A 22,017-nucleotide genomic window follows, 5' to 3' on the forward strand; every position below is an offset into this window, starting at 1 on the left:
TACGGGACAGCAGGGGGCATTGTGGGATAGTACAGAGCAGCAGGGGGCATTATGGGATGGTATGGAACAGCAGGGGGCATTATGGGCTAGTACGGGACAGCAGGGGGCATTGTGGGATAGTACGGGACAGCAGGGGGCATTGTGGGATAGTACGGGACAGCAGGGGGCATTGTGGGATAGTACGGGACAGCAGGGGGCATTGTGGGATAGTTTGAGACAGCAGGGGGCATTGTGGGATAGTACGGGACAGCAGGGGGCATTGTGGGATAGTACGGGACAGCAGGGGGCATTGTGGGATAGTACGGGACAGCAGGGGGCATTGTGGGCTAGTACGGGACAGCAGGGGGCATTGTGGGCTAGTACGGGACAGCAGGGGGCATTGTGGGATAGTACGGGACAGCAGGGGGCATTGTGGGATAGTACGGGACAGCAGGGGGCATTGTGGGATAGTACGGGACAGCAGGGGGCAGCGCTGAAGCCGTTTGCGTCTATCCGCTGGGTCCCATTTGCAGCCGCTCCTGCTTGCGCTCGGCCAGCCACTGCAGGATCCGCTGCTTCAGATCCTCGTTGGGTCGGATCTGGTCCATCGTGAGCGGGCTGCGGTTAAAGGGATCCGTCTGATCGCTGTGGAGAAGAATGGGATTCTGGGACCTGGCCTGCAATTTCACCTCAAATAGAACACACCCAATAGCCACATGTGCTGCTAAGGAAACACACAGGTGAAATTAGTGGATTAAAGAAGGATTTACGCTTTCAACATCCACCCACATTATTCACATACTTAATATTCAATTTTTAGAATATGAATGCTTTAAAGACAGTAATTGTACACTTGCATTACAGCAGATTTTGATTTAATTTCTTTTAATAGGCCACTCTCACGTTTTAGCTATAAAACGTATTTTAACTGAAAAACCAATGGACTAGCAGTAATGAGGATTTCGTTAGAAATTCATAAAATATTTCTATATTGGCTTTCAAAGCTTTTATCTTTCCTGAACTGATTTTATTCTAACCCTTTGTGATCTCCAACATTTTTGACAACCTATTTGTGCTAAAACATAGCTCTTTGTTTAACTCTGAATGTAAAGTTGAATATTGGTGTTACAGACTGACCGGTTAACCAAGTCGGGTGTGAGCCCTGAAGTAGCATTTAATGCCTCTTCAATCTCCTTATTATACAATGCATTTGTCTCTCAACAAATAAATCATATTAAAATACAGCTTGAGGAACACAAGTATTAATTCCAATAATTGATTCAAATTAAAGTCAGTGTAACAGCCCCATTGCCAAAAAGTTCATATCTTTGAGGTTCTACTGCATTTCATATTTTTATCAGTGTAAATGATAATTTCTGATAAGTCATTTTTGTTTAATGATCGCCTTATCAGTGATAAAAGGCATAATTGCATTCATTAGTGCTGGTTTCATACTGTCTGGTTGACGAGTCAGTCTGTAATTCTGATGTTCATATCTCCAAGGTCTAGCTAGGAAATATGAATCCAGTATGGACTTTCTCACAGAGGGTGTGTCCACCAGTACAGTATGCGAGCCTGCAGAGCTCTAGGTACCCCAGCAGGTAACATGCAATGGTAGAGCAATCAACAGTGATGCTTGAGCTTGGAAGTGTGTATTGTGATGAAGATGGAGTAGATACCTGAGCAGGTGGCGTGCGATGGTGGAGCGGTCAACAGTGACATGGGAGGATGGCAGGAGCACGGGGTCCTGCATCACAGTGGACATGATCGGGTCCAGGAACTCGTCTGGAGCGTCCGAGTACGTCTCCTCTTCCTGCTGCTGCTGATCTGCCAGGGACTGGATCGAGAGGAGCACCGCACATCAACAAAGACTGAGGCCTGGGACCGAGGCTGCCAGAATAATACCACAATCAGCAGCTGCTGTGGCTACTTCTCTAGTGGCTGGTTGGTAACGCACTTGCTTTTGGGACCTTCAAGACCCTGGATCGAATCCCACCTAAGGCTCAGACAAACCTCTAATCTGTTACACAAGCTCATTTGCTCACTAATAATTGCTTAAACTATAGCTTTAGCAACTGCATAATCCTTGTGGGAAGTCATTTATATTCCTGAAATCCATTCTCTATCATTTCACATTTCGCATAATATCCTCATGTGGACAGAAGGGGCAGTGCAGGGGGAAAAGGCAGCATGGGCTCACCTTGATCTTGTCTGCCAGGAGACTGAAGGACACAATCATGTCTCCCGGCTTGTTGATCTTCTTCAGTACACGCACGGTCTGGGAGAAGAGGGTGGGCGAGTAGGAGCGGCCATCTTTTGGCACAGTGGCGCAGAAATTCTCCTCATCCCTGAGAACCGTGCAGATGCGTTCATGAAAATCACAGGTAAAGGGTACAGTCAAGGGACAAGGGTGAGGTCAAAGATATTTTCTTAAATTGGTGATATTTTTGGATGAGCTAAACCAACCTTAATTTTTTATAAAAAACGAAGCTCTAATGATCTTGGAAAGGAAACTGGTTTTATGTTTTTGTTACATTTTTTGTGATTTTAATTTTGTGGCTAAGAATATTTTGCAAAGAGCTTATACTACTGACTTATAAAATAAGAGCCAATAAGCTAATTGAGCCAGTTGAGAATGTGTCTCTGTGTACCATTATGCAATAGCACGGACCTGAGAAAGCTTTAAGCCACCACATTAATGTTTTAAAGAACTGCAGTCACCAAGCCCCTAACTCAGTGATGTCATCAACTGCGACAAAATGGAGACATGAACGGGAGTTGGACCTACCCCAGGTGGAGGTAGATGGTGCAGATGTCAGAGACCAGCTGCTGAGGCTTAAAATCAAACTCGCTGAAGTCCTTCACTTTCAGGGCACCCATCTTGGGCCCCACCAGATGCTGCAGGAAGTAGTTGAGCATGGAGATTATCCTCTCAGCCAGGAAGGGGTGGACAAACAGCCCCTTAATCTCTGAAATGCCAGAAAATAGCAATGCACGTAAGAAAAAAGAACCCCACTGAGTTTCAGGGAAAGCATTCGAGTGATGTACTGTAATATCCTGTGCTAAACACCAGTTTGTGTCCAACAAGACGATTGGAAAACTGGTTTGTATAGTTTTGCACGCTATGCAGTTAAAATGAGTATGGCCTACTGAAAACCTAGTGCTGTTAACAATACAAATTTACAGTTTCTCCACAATCCAAAATTCCTCTGTGAATCTGGTGAAGTAAAATGAAAAGGTCTTTGAAATATAAAGGGTCATGTGTAAAACTTGGTGTATAGACTTACCATAGAATACTTTGACTGGATCGTCATGGGAAAAAATGTTACATAATGCGCCGACGTACTGTATGTAAATATCACTTATCACTGACAAGACTGCAGCACATCGATCAAATGGAGACTGAGACCCTATCTTACTAATGATGTTTCACACCTGCAGAAGGCAGCCAGTCTTATTCCACAAGAACACCTCTCACCAGATGTGAGGAAGGCCAGCGTGCCTATCGTTTCGTTGGACATAATGTTGTGGAAGCGCCCCAACTGGCCAAACATCTGCAGGCTGGACTCCTTCTCGCGCCGGGCGTCTGGTGCAAGCCCCTCCCACTCGCCGCGGTCTCTCTCCAGCTGCAGGAGCTTGATCTTACTGAGGTACTGCAGAGGACAGGAACTATCAAACATCCACACAAAATGCAGCTAGCGTCCAGGATCTCCCTGACACTGACCCCAACATTACACCGTGCCACACTGCAAGGACTGCAGTTACAATTACAAGACTACAATCTCCATTATGCATAGCTTTGTTCCAATAAAGCATAGATCATGCTCACAAGCCGTAAACTACAACAGCATTGCAATCAGTGGCAGTGGCACAATTAACATTGGTTTCAGTTAAGGTACTACTCAATCCAGCTCACGTTTACCAGGTTAAGTTGGGTAAAAATGCACATTTCTGTGCAAATGAAACCGCAAAATTTCTGGCCATAAAACATCACTTCCCTGAAATCGCTGTTCATAATGATGAAGGAATAAAGTAATAAAATAAAAATGATCATTCATTCCATCTGTTGTACTCCTCTTGCTTCCTGTTCCTTACCTGAATCGCCTCGTCCAGCAGGAAGATGGCATCGTTCATCAGCAGGTTCAGGAACCTCAGGAAGAGAGGCGGATTCATGGCCTCCAGATTCTCAGCTGCATCCTCAGCCAAATGCTGTGATAATGTAAAACCCCATTAAATCGCCATTTTATCACTGCAATACAACACCATCACAGCAGCACTTCATTGCTATTGTAAACAGCATTATATCACCACTTGATCACTGCAATAAAACCACAATCACATCACCACTTCATTGCTTTGCTAATGTGAAACGCCATTACAACACCGCTTCATCACTGTAATAGAACACAATCACATCAGCGCATGTGTGTAAAGCATCATGCGGCGTATACATCATGTATAAAGCCAGTGCCTGTGTCATGAACAGAGCAGTGTTGTGTAGATTATGTAGGGTATACGTGCTGTATAATGCTGTATATAATGTATATGTCAAGTAAATTGTTGGGTATGTTGTTTATAATGTGGTATGTAGTACTGCATTTTGTGTGTAAAGCTGAATGCAGTGTATATATACATATGTAATGATGTGTAAGTAATGTGAAAGCCATTCCTGCCTTGATGCTCTGTCTGTAGGCATCCTTCCCCCACATGTATTTCAGAATTGGGTACATGGGCCGACGGTAGTTAAACTTCTGCTCAAACTGGTGGGGATCCCCTGGGGAATGAGCAGGAGAACGGCATGTGGGACAGATTCCGCACTCACAACCTCAGCATAAACATCCATTCACCGTCTGTACAGCTCCAGGGCCAAGTGACAATTACACCGGACTGCAGATGATACAGTTTTACTCTGGTTCGTAAACACACGTATGATTCCACCCACAAATGCAGTCACAACCCCCTCTTTCACATACACACACACACAAGCGCACGCACACACAAACACACACACAAGCGTGCGCACACAAACACACACACACTCTCCCTGCTCCCGTTTACCAGTGAACTCGATGTCCACAAACACAGTGATGAGAGCCTCAGCCAGGTTAGGGGCGTGGGGATATTCGCAGAAGACCCTGTGCCGCTGGAACATGATTGGCTGTGTCAAGCCAGGTGACACGGGTTCCAGGTGGGGCATCACTGCTTCCAGTACCTCGGCCAGCTTGGCCCGCAAATGTGGGTTCTTCATCCTGTAAATGCAGAAGTTTACTTCATGCAGACAGAAACAAAGAGCGCAGACGAACCAGGCCTGTCTCCACACCCATCCACATTCACAGCACTGCGGTACCAGGCCCGTCTTCTCACCTGTCCACGTTTCCCATGAACACTGTGATGAAGTTAAGGACCTGCTCCAGACTATCAGCCGAGGACTCCAAGACCTCATCCGCAAACCGCCGCAGGAAAATGAAGAAATCCCCCATGTTCTCCGCAAAGAACTCTGGGAAATACAAAAAAAACTACGTTTTCAAAAAAAAATTTGTCATCACTGAAACATGAAAAAAAATGTGTCTGTTATCCTCGCAATATGAGCTAGCCAACCTACACTACATCCTTACAATGCAATGTAATTTCTATCCAGAACAAGAGTCAACATGAAGTAACAACAAGAAGTAACATGAAATTAAGATAGATGGGAGTACTGTAGGAGTGGGTGGGGGAGTATAGCAGAGTACATGCAGAGGGAATGTTGGGATACCTGGAACGTAGCAGAGCAGGCTGTGCTGCAGGGGAGGGAGGGGAAAGGACAGCTGGGCGTGCTCGGGGCCCTGGTTGTTCAGGCTGAGCTGCACCAGCAGGGCGGCGGTGGAGGCCTGGAGGTTGAGGCAGCCCTGCAGCATGCCCGGCTGGGTGGCGGCCGCTTTGGTCGACAAGTAGACAGTCATGAGGCGCTCGAACTGCTCGCGCAGTTGCTCGGCGGCCACGCCCCCACCGTGCCCTGCGTCCCGCCACGAACCCTGCAGCCTGTGCAGGGACTGGTTCATCTTCACCATCTGGTCATGGAGTCTGAGACACACACACGCAACAGTGACCGAAGATACAAACACAGTACTGACCATGGCGTGGTGTGTGCTTCCTGAGGAAGACCAGGTTCAGGGCTAACTGGGTAAGGATGATGCTGTCAGACCATAAGAGAGAGAATGTCTATGTGCGTGTGTGTGTGCATGAGTGCATGTGTATGTGTGTGTGTGTGTGCACGTTACCTGTGGAAGCCCAGGTGTAGAGTGAGCTGGGTAAGGATGAGGTTCTCAGTGAGGAGGCTGTAAGACTGTGCAAACTCTACATCATGCTGAGGAGGGGCAGGAATCAGGCAGGTCTCTTTATCCAAACCTGAAAGACACAAGCACCCACAATTAACTAACAATTCATCATATCTAATAACACCACATTATACTGCATGTACCTACATATGCATCCATGGCATCTTCATAACATTTCTGTAGAGAAGTAAAATGAAGGATTAATGAGGACAGTGATCCCGTGGCTGTGTTGGGCTGGGACGAGTTCGGGTGGATTTGGGGGAAGCTCACCTCTGGCGTGCACGTTGCGGTTACGCCTCTCCTCCTCGCTCAGGTCCTTCAGGGCGCAGTAGGTGGGGTTAAAGGTCAGCAGCTTGGGGGAGCGGGGGCGACAGAAGGGCTGGCACAGCTTCAGCAGGGCGGCGCCCAGGTTGAGGAAGAGGGCGTCGGACGCGTACGTCTGCATGAAGATCTCGGGCATCTGGTTGGCCCAGATCTTGGCGCGGCCGGCGTTGGCCTGCAGGCAGCCGCCCAGCCAGGTGAGCAGCAGGTGGCGCGTGTCGCCGGACTGCTGCAGGAGGTTCCTCAGGATCTGGTACAGCTTCTCGTGGTACTGCCCCATGAACTGCCAGCAGGAGGAACACAGGGGGCTTTTCCATTAACATTCAACACAAACAGTCAACATAGCTTCAGACCGGAGACTCAGACCTAGAGCTCACAGCGCCCCCACCTGGTGAATGTTGGACTCCTGGACTTTCATTTCCTGTGGACTGGAGCGAGAGGGGTTGAGGAAGAAGCCATGACTCTCCACCACTCCAGGGGTCTTCAGCAGGCAGGAGACGCTCAGCGCTGTCCCCAAAAGGGTCTTCTGGTACTGCAGGCCACTGTTTGGGTCCTTGGGCTGAATGTACTCCACCAACACCTGGGGGGTTGGGAAAAAGTGGCCCTCTCCTTAGTTATACAAACTCCATCCAGGGCCAATTGCTCCAATATGAAAGCAGTTATAAGTGTGTTTGTGAATGATGAAGCCAGACCTTGGCAATGTCCTTCTGACGGGTGAAGTAGAGCAGGATGTCCAGGTAGGAGTACAGCAGCAGCTGGCACAGGTCCAGGTCCTTCATACGGCCATGCAGGATTTCCAGCACCGGCACCATCACCTCCCCAAAGGTGCGCACTTCCTGATCAGTCAACAGGGCGGCGATCACCTCCTCCATAAACTCCACCACTTCATCCAGCTCTGACACACACATAACAGGAGGGTATATATCACTCAAAGTGCTACCCAAGTACAGGATACAGTGAACAGAGCTGAAACTGAAAGAGGAAGGATCTAAGAATAAATTCAAATACAAATATCACCTCCAAATCAATACTTATGAACAAGCTAAATGCAAAATCAGAATATAAGGATTTGAATTATATATTGAAAATACATAATTTATTGTCATGTTCATATATGCATTTTTGACAAATATTGCAGGTATACCATCTATTTCACAAAAGATGTGTTGACATTGTTGGTGAGTGAGTGAAGTGTGATATGAGTGGATGAGTGAGAGGGAGTGAGTGGATGAGTGAGAGTGAGCAAGTGAATGTGTGAGAGTGTGACTGAATGTTTGAGTAAGTGAATGGGTGCACTCACGTGCTCCACTGACTCCTTCCAGCAGCAGGTCCAGCAGTTGCTCGTAAATATTCTGACTAACGTAGATCTCTGGGGTAAGCAGGACTGTGCGAGCGTTGGACACAGTCAGGTTCTTACAGCGAACGGCGTACGACAACAGCTTCTCGGGCACTTTAGTGACCTGCGGCACACGCAGGGGGTTAGTCATTAAGTACCATCTTATTGGCAAACACCAACCCGCCCTCATTTAGGAAACAAAGAAAATCTCTGCTTGAATCCTGTTATTTCCCCTGGTAGTCCATCTGTGTTTGAGGAGGCTTGAATCCACACATTGAGCTATAAAGCTGGCCAATAAAAAGCACCTTCAGAGGATTACTAGACAGTCCCAATAACGCCTTTGTAAATGTAATCTGTTAATTTAGTCAGTTACTGCATACATACAAATGTGCTCTGCAAGCCACCCAGCAATGAGCGCATTAAGGTGACGGGCAGGTGGGGTGGACAGGTGAGCAGGACTGACCTCCTCCTTGGCTCTCTGGTAGCATGCATACAGGTACGGCACCGCACACTTCTCCCCGGCGTGCCGGTCAGCGGACAGGTTAGCCACGCTGCAGGAGGTCATGTAGATCAGGTGGTTACCCGGCTCCAGCAGCAGCAGCCTGTTGAACAGGGCCTGGAGATACACACAGACAGCAAGCTCTCACTGTCCCTGAATCAGTCAGGGCCTGGAGATACACACAGACAGCAAGCTCTCACTGTCCCTGAATCAGTCAGGGCCTGGAGATACACACAGACAGCAAGCTCTCACTGTCCCTGAATCAGTCAGGGCCTGGAGATACACACAGACAGCAAGCTCTCACTGTCCCTGAATCAGTCAGGGCCTGGAGATACACACAGACAGCAAGCTCTCACTGTCCCTGAATCAGTCAGGGCCTGGAGGTACACACAGACAGCAAGCTCTCACTGTCCCTGAATCAGTCAGGGCCTGGAGATACACACAGACAGCAAGCTCTCACTGTCCCTGAATCAGTCAGGGCCTGAAGATACACACAGACAGCAAGCCCTCACTCATCAAAGCACACATCCTGAATTAGTACTCAGCATCAGAATTTGTATTATTAGTATGAAGATAATGAATCCCACCAGATTTTCTGTGCACATGTATAGCTTCAGGTGTAAGTGTGCACCCACAGTGATGAGTAAGTGACCCTCCAGGAGTTATGACACATTTTGTCCAAAACCTTTGTTCACCTTGTCACCATGGTCCAGCTGTGTCTCACCTGCTCGATATTATCCATGTCCAACCAGTCCTGTCCATCAAGGTCAGCTGCCATCTCCTCCAGGTACACACAACGAGGTGGGGTTCCATTGCCTCCTTTCAGACTGGGGTCACCTGTACACACACACACAAATACACACAGCTCAGAGTCACAATGTACTATGCAGAAAATATATAAAGAAACAGGTATTATACTTAGTTGAGTTAGCTTTTTCCCACCATGGGAAGAGATCATCTTTACTAACTGGCAGGTTTAAAAAATCAGCAGGTCTTGTATGCCTTCACAGACTCAAAAACTAAAATTACAGAGTCCATCTAACCAATTATAACACTGCCGTAGACAGAAGCACACTAAGTAATTACATAGCTACCCTGATCCGAATTCCAGAAAGCCTCTGTGTAAGAATCCCCTCAGACACAACAAACAGCAGAAGTATCCCAGTGGTGAAGGAATGCATGTAGTCTTACTTGATGCGACCAGAAAGGGATTCATTTAATGTTATTTCTTTTATCTGACTCCAAAATAAATGTTTGAACCTTTCCCCTGGGCTAACAGTTAAACACAGAGGGAGACAGTAAATGAGGGACTATAGCCTCTTCCCACCAGTGGTGTGGCTCTATACAGATTGCTATCTATCTTGATGGACGTGGACATGCCTCTTGCTTCTGTAGCCTACAAGCATATCATGTGTATCTTGCACTAGTGTATAGGCAAATGACTCAGCAGTGAAGATATCTTGAGTTCTATGAGTATGTTCAACCTTAAAACTTGTAGGTGTCACCGGTAAGAATCACAGGCTCGAAAACAAATTATTTCTTACAAATTCTAAAAGCTGCCAATGATATTGTCCAGTCCATTTTCGGATTTGAAAAAAGTGCAAGGGTGCCAATATTTTCAGCCATGACTGTATTTCAATTCAGTAGTTCTGGGAGCATTCTGCAGAGCCAGCAGAATGATTGCAACAGTGCTACCAGGGCAATAGCATCATGTCCCTATCAAACCTTGCTCACTCCCCATCAGCACCAGTCTGTATTCCGTTGGGGGTCTGATAAGGCACCCACTTCTGTAAACCACCCTACACCTGCATCTCACTCTGAATTATCCACTCACACAGGTCTACTTCATGGGCTCCTGGAAGGCCTTCACAGAGCCATCACTTCTGTTTTATTAAAATATCCACCCATAAGCTAAACCAGTGGCCCACAGCCCTAGTCCTGGAGGGCCACATGGTGTGCTAGTTCTCATTGTACCAACTTAATTGATCAATTAAAGCAGCTGATTAATCAGTTAATCCATCACCTGTTTCTTTATCAGAATTTGTTAAATTTATTTTAAATTGGAAATAAAAAAACCAGCATAAACCAACTCTAGGACCATGGTTGGTGACTCCGGTACTAGAACCGGAGTCACCAACAATTGGACATTGTTTAGAAGAAAACTGGTAATGCGTGTAAGGTGGCTAGTACTCACTGTTGTCCAGGGTGATGAGGAATATCCGCTGGATCATGTGGTTGACATTGAGCTGCTCGCACAGCTCCTGCCGTGAGCGGAAAGAGCGGCTAATCTCTGCCACCGAGTCGTCATTGTCATCAATGCTGTCAGACACTGAATTGTCTGAATCTGACTGGCTGTCCCCAGATGCATCCGCTGTAACACATCCCACAAACGCAAACATGCAAATGTATGAACGCACACACATACCCACAAAATCAATGTAAGACCACTAACGTACACATACACACCCAAACAAAAACACATCTGCATGCAAATATAAGTATAAAGCTGCACACACACTACTCCTGAATCAGAAACTACACTGCGCTCTTACAGCAAGCATGCACTACACTGCTGGACTCACATGGTGGGTCTGGCTGCTGGTGTTGTTTCTGGCCAGAAGCAAACTGCTTGGCATCGGCGAGGGAGCTGAAGAGTGCAGCAAAGGGGTTTCGGGAGATGTTCTGGTTGTTGTTGCCCTGGTCGGTCATCTCACCTGGGCAATTCCTCCATCCACAGCCACTGCCCACCAGCCTGAACACAGAGACAAACTCCGTGCTACACTAATCTGGTACTGTCTACTCTGCAGACAGGCACCTCACTACATGGTTTGTGATGAGAATGTCTGGCTGTGGCATATTCCCACAGGTCTAATAGAATGGAAGGTGGAAGTGTGTTTACGTCTGAGTTAGGGAATAAAGACCAAGACAGACAGTGACGTCTGTCTCACAGCTCTGTCATTAAGAACTGGATAACAGCAATATTTTCAAGAAGCGCAACAATGAGACCTGGGAAGTGGCTGACTGCTTTTGGGATTCTTTTGCCAAGACTTATTTAATTAGCCCAATAATTTATTTGTTCTGACATTTAGCTGTAGACTGCACCTGCATCTTTAGTGAAGAAAGTGAAGTCTGAGTTGGGGGTCAATTCTACATCAAAGCACAAGTAAGTCTACAGATGCACATAAAACTAAGGTAGTAAAATAACCGTGAACATTTTTGTCTTAAATAGCAGTGTTCAATCACCCAAAACTCAACTCTTGTAGCCTACTGAAGCCAATGTGCCAAAGAATGTACACTGTACAGGCGGTTACTGTTCAACAACTTTAGCGGATTCAGACTGATTCAATAACTGTCAGTTATAACGTCCTTAAATTCTGCAACAATGTGTAGAACGTTAGAGAAATTTGACCAGCCATCAGTTTATGTAACGACAGTATAATGTACGTTAGCGACTTAACCTTGACGTAGATAGCCATTCTTGGTTTGGTAGTTTGCTGTTACTATTCAATATGGTATGGAAGACACTAAAAGAAACGTGGCTGTTGTCAAGAAAAATAAAACGGATGTGGGTAAAGTTGATTATTTTTCTGCAAGCTAGCTAGCTATATTTTTTTCTACACGCGCAAATTCCGGATGATTAACGTATTAAAAACATAGCTAGCGTAAGCTAACGGAAGTTGACACGAAATGGAATGGTTGGTGACATGTTATGCGTTGCAGACCCGGCGGGGTGCGTCAGGATCCAGGGCAGAGTTTAAACTACAGTGGGGAAGCTAACTAGCTAATGTTAGCTAGTATCCTTAGCTAATTGAATTAGCCTAATTATTTTCTGTCACCGTTGGTAGCTAGCACTGATTGACAACGTGACAATTGTGTGGCGCAAGCTAAATTAGGAGATACACAACAAAAAAGAAACCCAAACATAAGACCACATGTGGCACACTGCTACTGACGTAGCTACTAGTTAACAGTTATGTTTACTGAAACATCGGCAGTAGCTAACGTAGCTAAAAGTCTGTCAACTAACGAGTAATGCTATCTAGTATCTGTCACTCACAAACGTTAGACTATTAAGCTTGCTGGCTAACGTTCCATGGATTGCTAACAGAAGTACAACTCCAAACAAAATTAAGCTGAACTTATAATTTTATTGCAAAACGACTAGAATGCCGCAATAATTAATATTCGGGAATCGGGATAGACTACACTTGCTGCAAGTCCTGGTTTAGCAAACACGATCGCTAGCTAGCTAGCCAGCTAGGCTCTACTGATTTGGTCGTCTGAGCGAGTGTGTCTCGCAGTAGATGTCTATCTAGCAAGCAAGCTAACAAATGTAACGTTAGCTGCTGAGTGCTGACTGACGTTGGTGAACCAGCTAAACCAAGTTCGTGATCTAGCGTGCTAACACACGTCATACAAAAGCAATCACTTTGTATTTGAGCTCCTCCAGAAAATATATAGTTTATCTTACCTGTTTGTGTATGGTTGCAATATAGATATGTATAGATCCGGCCAGGTTTGTATATTTAGCTTAATTAGATTCCTCTGTTTAGAGCGATGAAATGTCCTCGTAGTTCCTGAATCAACAAAAATGAGATCAACGTCATCATTGCCAGACGGGAAAGGAATCATATTAAAGGGCCTATCTTAAAGGGACTGAGCCATTAAACAGTTCATTGGTCTGAGCATGCTGGCAACGTTTACTGTGCATGCATTTCGTTAGGAATTTAGGTAACAGCCAAACTGGCCATGCCCCTTGTTCATATACCATGCTCATTTTTGATATGGATGTTATTCAATTTGAAATTGATATATTATGTTAAATATGTTAATGAAATATGAACTAGCAAGCAGTCAAATCAGTCTTTTGTATGTAAGTGTTGATAAAGTTTGTGTTTTGTCATATTTAATCTTGTTCACGCATTAAATTAAATGTCTTTTTTTGCACACTTCTTGTAGAAGGTCCCTTCTACCACAGCCGTTATTGCAGTATGGCATGTAGGTAAGCTATATAATTTAAGAATAAAACATCTTTTTTTAGATTATGACATATTTCATGAGAAACTGACCATGGTTCCAAGAACTGAACTAACATGAATGTCCTTTGCATCAGGTCCTTTGCATTTTGGTGGTGTGATAAAGAGGGTGACAGCAGGCTGATGAACATGATGGATTGGACCTAATTAAATGGCCAACGTTTACTCTTGTTTGCCCTTTCCATTGGAATGTCCTCTAGCCCTGGAGCAATGGGGGTTTATGGTCCCAAATGAATGAGCACAGGAACCAACCTGGAATTCCTTAGTTCATTAATGTGGATTATATAGAGGCAAAGATGTGTACAGAGAACAGGGTGTGGAGAATAATACTGCAGGAGATTAACTACAATTTCAAAATAGTCAACACCTGGATTTGTTATTCAATTCCACATTTCAAATTGTAATGTAGTATTGCGCAACAGTATGTTTCAGTACCATTAAGTTCAGAAATTAGACCGAAGATTATTGCCATGCCTATATGACAGGAATTTAATGTCAGTTACTTTCACTCCAAACAGAGAACAAAGACTTACGTGCTTTTATTGCCTATGATGCTCATAATTATAATAAAGCCCAGCTTTCTGTGTCATGTTGATTGTGAGAATGTTTTTTGCATTATCAGATAATACTTTTAATGAAAATGAAAACAGTTTATATTTAATAAGATTCTGTTTAATTCATATTTCAATTTAAATTAGTGGCTTGATTGTTTTGTTACCAGTGGAACACAGTGAGAAGTGTGGAAGATACACAGGTATGTCACCATGCTGCTGTAACTAAACACTGTGTCCCATCACTGAGTTATAGAGACCTCTGTTGTAGACCTCTATTCTAATAACACTCCTTGTTCTACAAAGGAACAAATATTTGTCTGCAACCTAGAAAATGGCGCTTCTGTTAAGGTTGAACATTTCTCTTAATTTGTTGTCTGCTAAAATTATAAGGGTAGGGTGATTGTAGACACATCCAGGATATCTTCAGGAATTATTTAAACAAATGTAAATTATATTTGTCATTTTATCTTTTGTTAAAGTGCATTTTATTAAAATAACAGCAAATACATTCACAGTATGAGTTGAAACCTTTTTCATACACATTCATGGCATAATATAAACACATCTGTGACATGCAGGGGGTGAGTGGGCTGCACTGTTTGCTGGTGAGGCACAGGTTAATGCATGAATTCTCCCCCCTGTGACATTCATAGAACTGATAATGAATAAATTGTAAAACAATAATATGAAAAAACCAAACGTTTTCCGTATAGAAAAAGTGCGTAACTCACAAATAGATTACCCTTTCTGTAACTTATAATCTTTTATATTCACAGTTATTTCATATAATTCAGTCCAGTACAAGTTTTCCTGATACATGCTCCCTTCTTTTTTGGAAATGATTCACATATTTGGTATGATTCTATCAAAGCTTTGCTATGGAAAATAATACTGGTTACTTTTCATTTATCCATCATGTTAGCAGCCATTTTAATCCCAAGTGTCTGTCTCCTAGCTCACAGCTGTTTGGAGTATATGGCAGGTGATTGTCCCAGTGTGCAATCCTGTGCTGGAGTCCATCAGTCAGTTTTAATGGGAACATGGGGTGCGTTTGACAGGCTTGCTGTTGGTATTACAAGAAGAGCAACTAAAAATGTGTTCTCTAGCTGCAGTGCTGGGCCTGGCTTAGATCACTGAAAATTTGATTATCCACATGGTATATGCTCATGATCAACCGCAGAGGAATCATCCAATGTCCTTTACTGGAAGAAATCATTTTGACTTTCTTCAACCTGTAAATGAATGAAAGAATTATTAGCAAAAATATTGTTAAACCTCAGTAGAATTATAACAAAATGATTATCGTTATTGTGTATAAAGAATGTTTTGCAAGTTCCTATGTTAATGGTGTGTGTTTGTGTCTGTATGCACACACGACTGACTGTGAGCGTGTGTTTGCATGAGAGTTAATATGTGTGTATCTGTGTGTTTGTGTGTATGTCTGGGGTGTATGTGTCCATTACCTGAGTTGTTACGGAGAACGAGTCATGGGGTAATGGGTATCGTGCTGTGCTTCAGTCTCTCATACCCACTTCTCTCAACAACAACCAGTCTTAGATAACAACCCCCCTTCTTCATTAGAGTCGCCACATCTTCTAAATCCTCATCCTCCACATTTTGGCCATTCACCTCAATGACCACATCCCCCTCCCGCAATCCAGCCTGCTCTCCAGAGCCTCCTATCTCCACCTACAGAATGAAAGATGATATCCACACTCAATAAAAGCTTCAGCTGTGATGTATCCTTCATGTTTGCAAATAAGCAATACAGATGAAATCAATCATCAGAACTACAGTAAACCCAGAGGTTTACAGAGGAGAGAGAAGTGCAGCAGAGCCAAAATGGACGCTGGTGTGAGTGATAGCAGAGGACAGGACTGTACCTGGGCAATAAAGGTCCCGCTGCCATGCTGACCACTGCTTAAACGGAAACCAAAACCAGCAGGTCCTCTCACAAGGACACAAATCTGGGGACAGGGACGGGCACCCCGCCCTTCCCCGGGGAGTTCAGTAGATGGTGGTGCTGTTGTCTTTTGGGCCTCTTTTTGGAGTTTATGTTCACAGAAAATCAGAGGAGATAGGCCCAACTGGAAAAGGAAATATGCATTTATGAATGAAAAGTGATGCATGATGAATTCAACAATCTTTTCACAATGGCCTTCACGTATGCGCCTGCTTATGTGATACATTTAAGAGGTTTTTTCAGATTTAATAGATAGGATCTAAACCGCATAGCAGAAATCAAAATGTTCTCAAATGATACATTTACTCTGAGTCTGAAAACACCTTCTCAGTAACAACGTGACTAGCCGCATTTTGGCATCGAGTTCGACAGTTAACTGTCTCCGTTCACACACCTGTATGTAGAGGTCTCTCCCATAGGCATGGATGGCGGTGAGAGTGACCTTTTCCCCACTACATCGGATTCGGCGCACAATTTCCTCATGCTCTAGCTTTTCCACTGCATCTCCATTCACAGCCAACAGCAGGTCCCCATCCTCCATGCCGGCCTGCTCTGCTGGACTGCCAGCTTCCACCTCACGCAGCAGGTGAGCTACAGGGCACACACATACAGAATGATAAAAATCAGCCCACACATACAGACAGTCACTGTGTGTGTCCATGTGTTCGTGAGTGTGTGTGTGAGTATGCGAGTGTGTATGTGTGCGTGTGTGTGTGTATCGGCGTGTGGTTGTGTGTGCATGTGTACGTGTGTGTGTGAGGGAGAGTGTGTGTGTGTGTGTGTGTGTGTGTGTGTGTGTGTGTGTGTGAGTGATTGCCTCACCAGTGCATCCCGAGGGCAGAATTTCCTGCCGCAGCACGAAGCCAAAGCCCTCCGGCCCCCGAAGCAGGTACAGATCACTGGGGAGGGGCAGATTGTGGGCTTCGGCCATGGTGGGTAAGATGGGCAGCCGGCGCCGGGTGTAGCTCCCTTCACTCTCACGGTCGATCACCAGGACGGTCACATGATCTGCACTTTTCTTTACCTATGAGGCAAATGTTGGACAGCATGCATACATAATTATGACACAGTCAGAGTCACTGTGGATGTATGCACATATAAATGTAGGCTTACGAGTGTACCATCTTGAGAAGGGCTGAATGGGTGAGTCCTGAGACCATGGCACCATTGATCCACACCAGCCTTTGTCCACTGCGAAGCCCCGCCAATTCTGCTGGACTGCCACTCAGTGTGGACACAGAGTACTTCCCCTTCTCCCCTGGACACAAAGGTCACACAGCATGTCAAACCCCCCAGTGTGTTACATCCTTCAGTGTATCATATCCCCCAGATCATTATGAAATCAGTCTAATGAAGCTAAAATAAGTGAAACTGGCAGTGGATAAACTTGCAGGTAGTAATATAAGCAGATCTAATAACAGGTGGTGTGTAAAACGGCTTAATGCTGTAATAATTGGTTGTTTGACTGACTGATTGGTTGACTGATTGGTTGATTGAGTGATTGACTGACTGACTGCACCTGGGACAGGGATGATGCTGAACCCGTAGCCAGCACTGGGGTCCCTGCGGATGTGGCAGAGCTGTGGGCGGGAGCAGTTCTCCCCTCGATGGGACCTGGCCACACTCTGCAGGTCAACCCCCGCCCTCACCGCCTGCGCATACTCCTCCCCTCCCAGGACCAGGAAACACAGCTGCAGCCCACAGGCCTCAATCCTCTGCACCACCTGACACATACATGCACACACACACACACACACACACACACACACACAGACCCATGGGTACAGATAGAGGAGTGTTCAGTACAGTCACAGACAGGGGGAATGCAGGGCAGAGCAAGATATTAAGTTTGAAAGATTCTCGCTGCTTGTCCATTTGTTTGTCTGCTGGGGTTACAACTGTCACTGCAAATCCCACCCAACAGCTCCCTGATGATATCGCCATACTCCAATTGAATGAGCACAGCTAGCTTCTGTATTTTGATAACAAGCTACCAGGAACAACCCCACCCTTGACTATGATCATTCCCCTCTACCCCAACTCTCCTTATGAGGACAAAAGGGATTAGAAGGGTGAAAAGCATTGATTTAAGGACTGGGAAGGTGTAGGGCGTAAAGCCCAGAAGTAACTGGGAGAAAAGCAAAAAGCACTGGCATACACTAGCTAACCCAGTGTCAGCACAGCTTTGGAAATGCAGGCAGTGACTGGGGCAGAGCTGAGGGGCAGGCAGTGGGCAGCTGTGTTCTTTTCTGAGTCTTACCTTGTGGTGCTCAACATCATCCACAAACTCCTCGTTCACCTCCAGCAGCCGGTCCCCGTTCCTCAAGCCACCTCGCTCCGCCCAGCTCCACGGCTCCACCTGCCCGATCAGGTGACCTCGCTGGCCTTTCTCCATTTGCAGGTAGAACCCAAAACTCTCCTCCTGCCTCCGATTCAACATGCAAGTACGTGGTACGAACCACCCGTCTGGTTCCGTTGGGGAAAGGGGGGGGTGGGCATGTATTGCATTGTAATTGATCTTATGTGTGTTATAGAAAAAAAAACATATTAAAAACATATCCTTGTATTACTTTACTTGAATGCAGTTGCATTATATTATTAATATTAATATTTTCAATATTTTTGAGTTACTTATTTTATATAAATTACACTGTTGAGCAAACAAACACAATATAGAAATTAGGAAAAACAGATTTATTTTAATTTTCTATATTTAAGTTTGGAGTTTTATATGTGTATAAACAAGTGCCTTGAAGGCTTTGTATTGTACTCAATAATCCCATCTTTTCCCTGAATAGCATGTTAATTGTCTTCAAGTGTAGATAGCATGTTAATCACCTGTAAGTGTTATTCTTGTAAATTATATGCAGCACTAGCCATCAAAGGATCTGAGTTTCCCTCTCACCCTTTAAAATGCTGGTCTATTTTTCCAATCTGCTTGTTTTTAGTGCTGAGTTTTCCAAATTTATCTGAGAAGGGCTGGTATGGGTTCGGACTGTTGTTCCAAGGTCATGATTATTTAATTAGTTGATGCAGGTGTTTTAGTGCAGGGATAAAAGCTTTCATAGATAACACTTAACAAACCTGGCATAGTGTTTAAATATGATACTCTTTTTGATATGTCATCATTTTACACTTTTTTCCCACGACAAATCAAATGGGGTTTTTGAAATCGTACGTGACAACCTGTTTGTAAAAGCTGCTGTGCACAACATTGACTGAGGGATTGATTGGCAGGTTAGGGCAGTGGACAGTATGGGAGAATGATGGGAAATCACTGTACTGTACCTGCATCTTCTGCAATGGCCAGAGCCGGATTGTCAATCCCCTGTTTGGGATTGAAAGTGAACCTCCGGTGATTAAATCCACTGTAATTAACAGATAACGGACATACATAAATAATGAAAGTAAGTGATAAATATACAAACATTAAATTTGATTATATGTAAACACATGATGAAAGCTTTTAGATCATTGCACTTTAAACCATGTTCTGGTATGTTGGAAAACAAGTAGTACAATAAACAAAATTCATACATGACCATAGTAGTGAATCATTTGATATATCTATCATATATTCCATCTAAGTGTCTAAAATATCATTCAATGCAGAACTGTGGGTCAATCAAAAATATACTGTAGAACTGAAATTATATATTTTTAAAACTCCAGAACTAACTGTCCTTTTAAAGGGGCATATTTTTGGTTATTAGGTGCTCAACCTAAAGTTGTAAAATTAAAAAATTGGCATGTTATTAATTTATTTATATATAATTATATTTGTATATAATTTTATATAAATTAAAGTAATTGCATTAATTTGTATATAATTAAGAGGGAGAGAGACTTACTGTGTTAAGACCATGGCATTCCCCAGTCCTAAAACAGTAAGAGAAATGCTTAGAGAACAGCATACTGGTGACATGTGATAGGCTGCTTTCTGGGGGCTGGCTGAAGAACAAGTTTATTCATCTCTAACAGTACTGGACACATTAACTGTGGTTCTGTAGAACTGCAACCTCACTAGATACTAGCTGAGCTGGAGATTATCATTAACTTAAAACATCCCATCTTGTGAAGTTTTGATGGGCAGTAAACAGTAATCCACGGTTGAAACACTCAATATGCAGGAATTCAGGCCAAACCTGTTTGTCGATGAGCAAAGTGTTTGAGTAGCTATGTTTGAATGGCAATAGCATTTCTTTTTAAAAACCAGGACAGGACTGTTTTCAGTAGGGAAACTAAACCTGTTAATATTGCATAGGTTCAAAGAAGAGCAATTTCTTTGTACACCTGATACTGGCTGCAAGCAGTAACCAGTGGAGAAGTATGTGGAAAGGTGAAAATGAGATGGTCTAACATTCTGGAGTTGGGGCGGTTTAGAGTGGAGTTATTTTGTGTGGATGTTTACTGTTGAGTGACACCCAAAGATAACCTCATACTTCTCTGTATATCTGCTATCTGTACAGGAGTGATGGGAAGGATAAAACTTAAAATGAGTTGCTTAGTCACCTCAACTCATTAGAACCATACACAGTATGCACTGCTTGTTTATCCATATTCTGTATAATAATAATAAGCTTTATTTATATAGCACCTTTCATACATAAAATGTAGCTCAAAGTGCTAAAAGTGTATGTATTACTGCTGAGGCAAAAACTACTTTCAATCACAACTCTGACATCATGCTCATGCTTTTACAGCCAAGCCATTATAAGGTAATAAACAATGTATAAAAATCTATTATAAAACATTCTTCATCGCCACTATATTAATCATTTACCCTTGATTCACTTCTTATATTTTCCTGTACAGTTGCTCACTGAATACCGTTAAAACTGTCAGCATTTTTCAAGATATTAGTTTAGCACACTGACACACATTTTAAAGATAGTCTCTTTCTCTCAATCAGAAAAGCACACTTTTGTTGTTCTCTACATCTGTCTGGAAACTTAAATCACCATGAAATATTAACAGATTGTCAAAATGAAAGTTGTGACTGGAGAGAATAAAACCAGGAAACCTGATCCTTCTCTGAAGAACTGGGGAGACAAATAATATGACATGTACAGATCTGCAAGACTGAGTTAAACAGTCCACTGTTAGAGCACGTTGGAAAATGATCAACTAAAATAAAAAGGGAATAGATGTGTAAGAAAGAAAGAGGAAGGCTGTTTTAAAGAAATGGCTGGTTACCTGTGGCCTGCTCCATGGCTCTGTGGTTGGGTCCTCAGCAATGCTGAGGTGCAAGGTGCACCAAGAGAGACTGTTTTGAGTCCGTCACAGACTCCTCCCAACTCCTCCAAAGGGAAATGTGTCTGGATTAATGTTTAATCTGCATCTGGAGAAACTTTCCTTGTCCTTGTTCTCAAACAATCCCATTGTCCTTATAAAACACTGATTCTAAAGAAACCTGTCTACCCCTTTGTGCAAGACAGAAGGAAATGATCACGAGTGTGTAATAAGACACTGGACTAAAAAGACCCCAGGGAGAAAGACCATGCTGTTTTTTTCTCACATAGACAAGGTAGACAATGCACTCAGAGCTCCACCAAGGATTGCATACACTCTTCCCTTCCCAGAATACCCAGAATTCTTACAGATGTGCATAGTAAATTTCAGTTGCATACATTTTTTCTCCATTTTGGCTAAATTTCAGTAACCAGCTAATCAAAATGTCAAAAAAGTGATCAAATTTGCGAATGAAAGGACACAGCTGATAAAATGAGCTCTTCTGAAGCCCTGATCACTTCGTTCAAAATGAAAACAAAAAACAAACTATTTCAGGCATATCTATTAGAAACACAGTCAAGACTCAATGCTCCTCTGTACTTTACTCTTAGATGAGTTTTAATGAGTCTAAGATCAGTTTGGACCGGAATTAAATAAAAAAAGAAATTACTAAATCAAAAAAACCAATATTACTGCATGAAAACGGGCAAACATCATATTAATATTGATATAACAAACACTCTTAAGTCATTAGCACTTTGTCTGTGAGTCTTTAAGCCA

General features: G+C 43.8%; 2 protein-coding genes and 1 long non-coding RNA gene across 4 annotated transcripts; 1 reads left to right on the forward strand and 2 right to left on the reverse strand.

Annotated features, from left to right (window-relative positions):
- Positions 1-361: 361 nt before the first annotated feature.
- On the reverse strand, positions 362-13,060 carry ube4a (ubiquitination factor E4A (UFD2 homolog, yeast)). The gene is made up of 20 exons (XM_035386507.1): positions 12,924-13,060; positions 11,035-11,204; positions 10,647-10,823; positions 9,177-9,289; positions 8,417-8,569; positions 7,918-8,077; positions 7,310-7,512; positions 7,006-7,197; positions 6,567-6,900; positions 6,240-6,366; positions 5,735-6,042; positions 5,344-5,476; positions 5,038-5,228; positions 4,653-4,753; positions 4,075-4,188; positions 3,458-3,632; positions 2,768-2,948; positions 2,180-2,327; positions 1,659-1,816; positions 362-624 (listed from the first exon to the last, which is right to left on the reverse strand). Exons 2-20 carry the CDS (start codon positions 11,159-11,161, stop codon positions 489-491), a joined length of 3,231 nt encoding a protein of 1,076 aa, XP_035242398.1. The 5' UTR covers positions 11,162-11,204; positions 12,924-13,060; the 3' UTR covers positions 362-488.
- On the forward strand, positions 11,937-14,012 carry LOC118210382. Its single transcript, XR_004761846.1, has 3 exons — positions 11,937-12,017; positions 13,412-13,454; positions 13,566-14,012. It is a non-coding gene; the product is annotated as an uncharacterized LOC118210382 (long non-coding RNA).
- A 491-nt stretch (positions 14,013-14,503) lies between these two features.
- On the reverse strand, positions 14,504-21,936 carry LOC118209002 (Na(+)/H(+) exchange regulatory cofactor NHE-RF3-like). Of its 2 annotated transcripts, none has more exons than XM_035384078.1 (11): positions 21,202-21,936; positions 19,857-19,884; positions 19,294-19,333; positions 18,266-18,523; positions 17,525-17,729; positions 17,127-17,263; positions 16,828-17,029; positions 16,400-16,596; positions 15,926-16,129; positions 15,506-15,731; positions 14,504-15,274 (listed from the first exon to the last, which is right to left on the reverse strand). In XM_035384078.1, the coding sequence occupies exons 1-10, from the start codon at positions 21,215-21,217 to the stop codon at positions 15,528-15,530; spliced, it is 1,491 nt and encodes a 496-aa protein (XP_035239969.1). In that variant the 5' UTR covers positions 21,218-21,936; the 3' UTR covers positions 14,504-15,274; positions 15,506-15,527. The 2 variants fall into 2 exon arrangements, with proteins under 2 accessions (XP_035239969.1, XP_035239970.1); XM_035384079.1 differs by having other exon boundaries at positions 19,294-19,373.
- Between the last annotated feature and the right edge of the window lie 81 nt (positions 21,937-22,017).

This window comes from Anguilla anguilla, chromosome 12, assembly GCF_013347855.1.
Source record: "Anguilla anguilla isolate fAngAng1 chromosome 12, fAngAng1.pri, whole genome shotgun sequence".
Classification (NCBI taxonomy): Eukaryota; Metazoa; Chordata; class Actinopteri; order Anguilliformes; family Anguillidae; genus Anguilla; species Anguilla anguilla.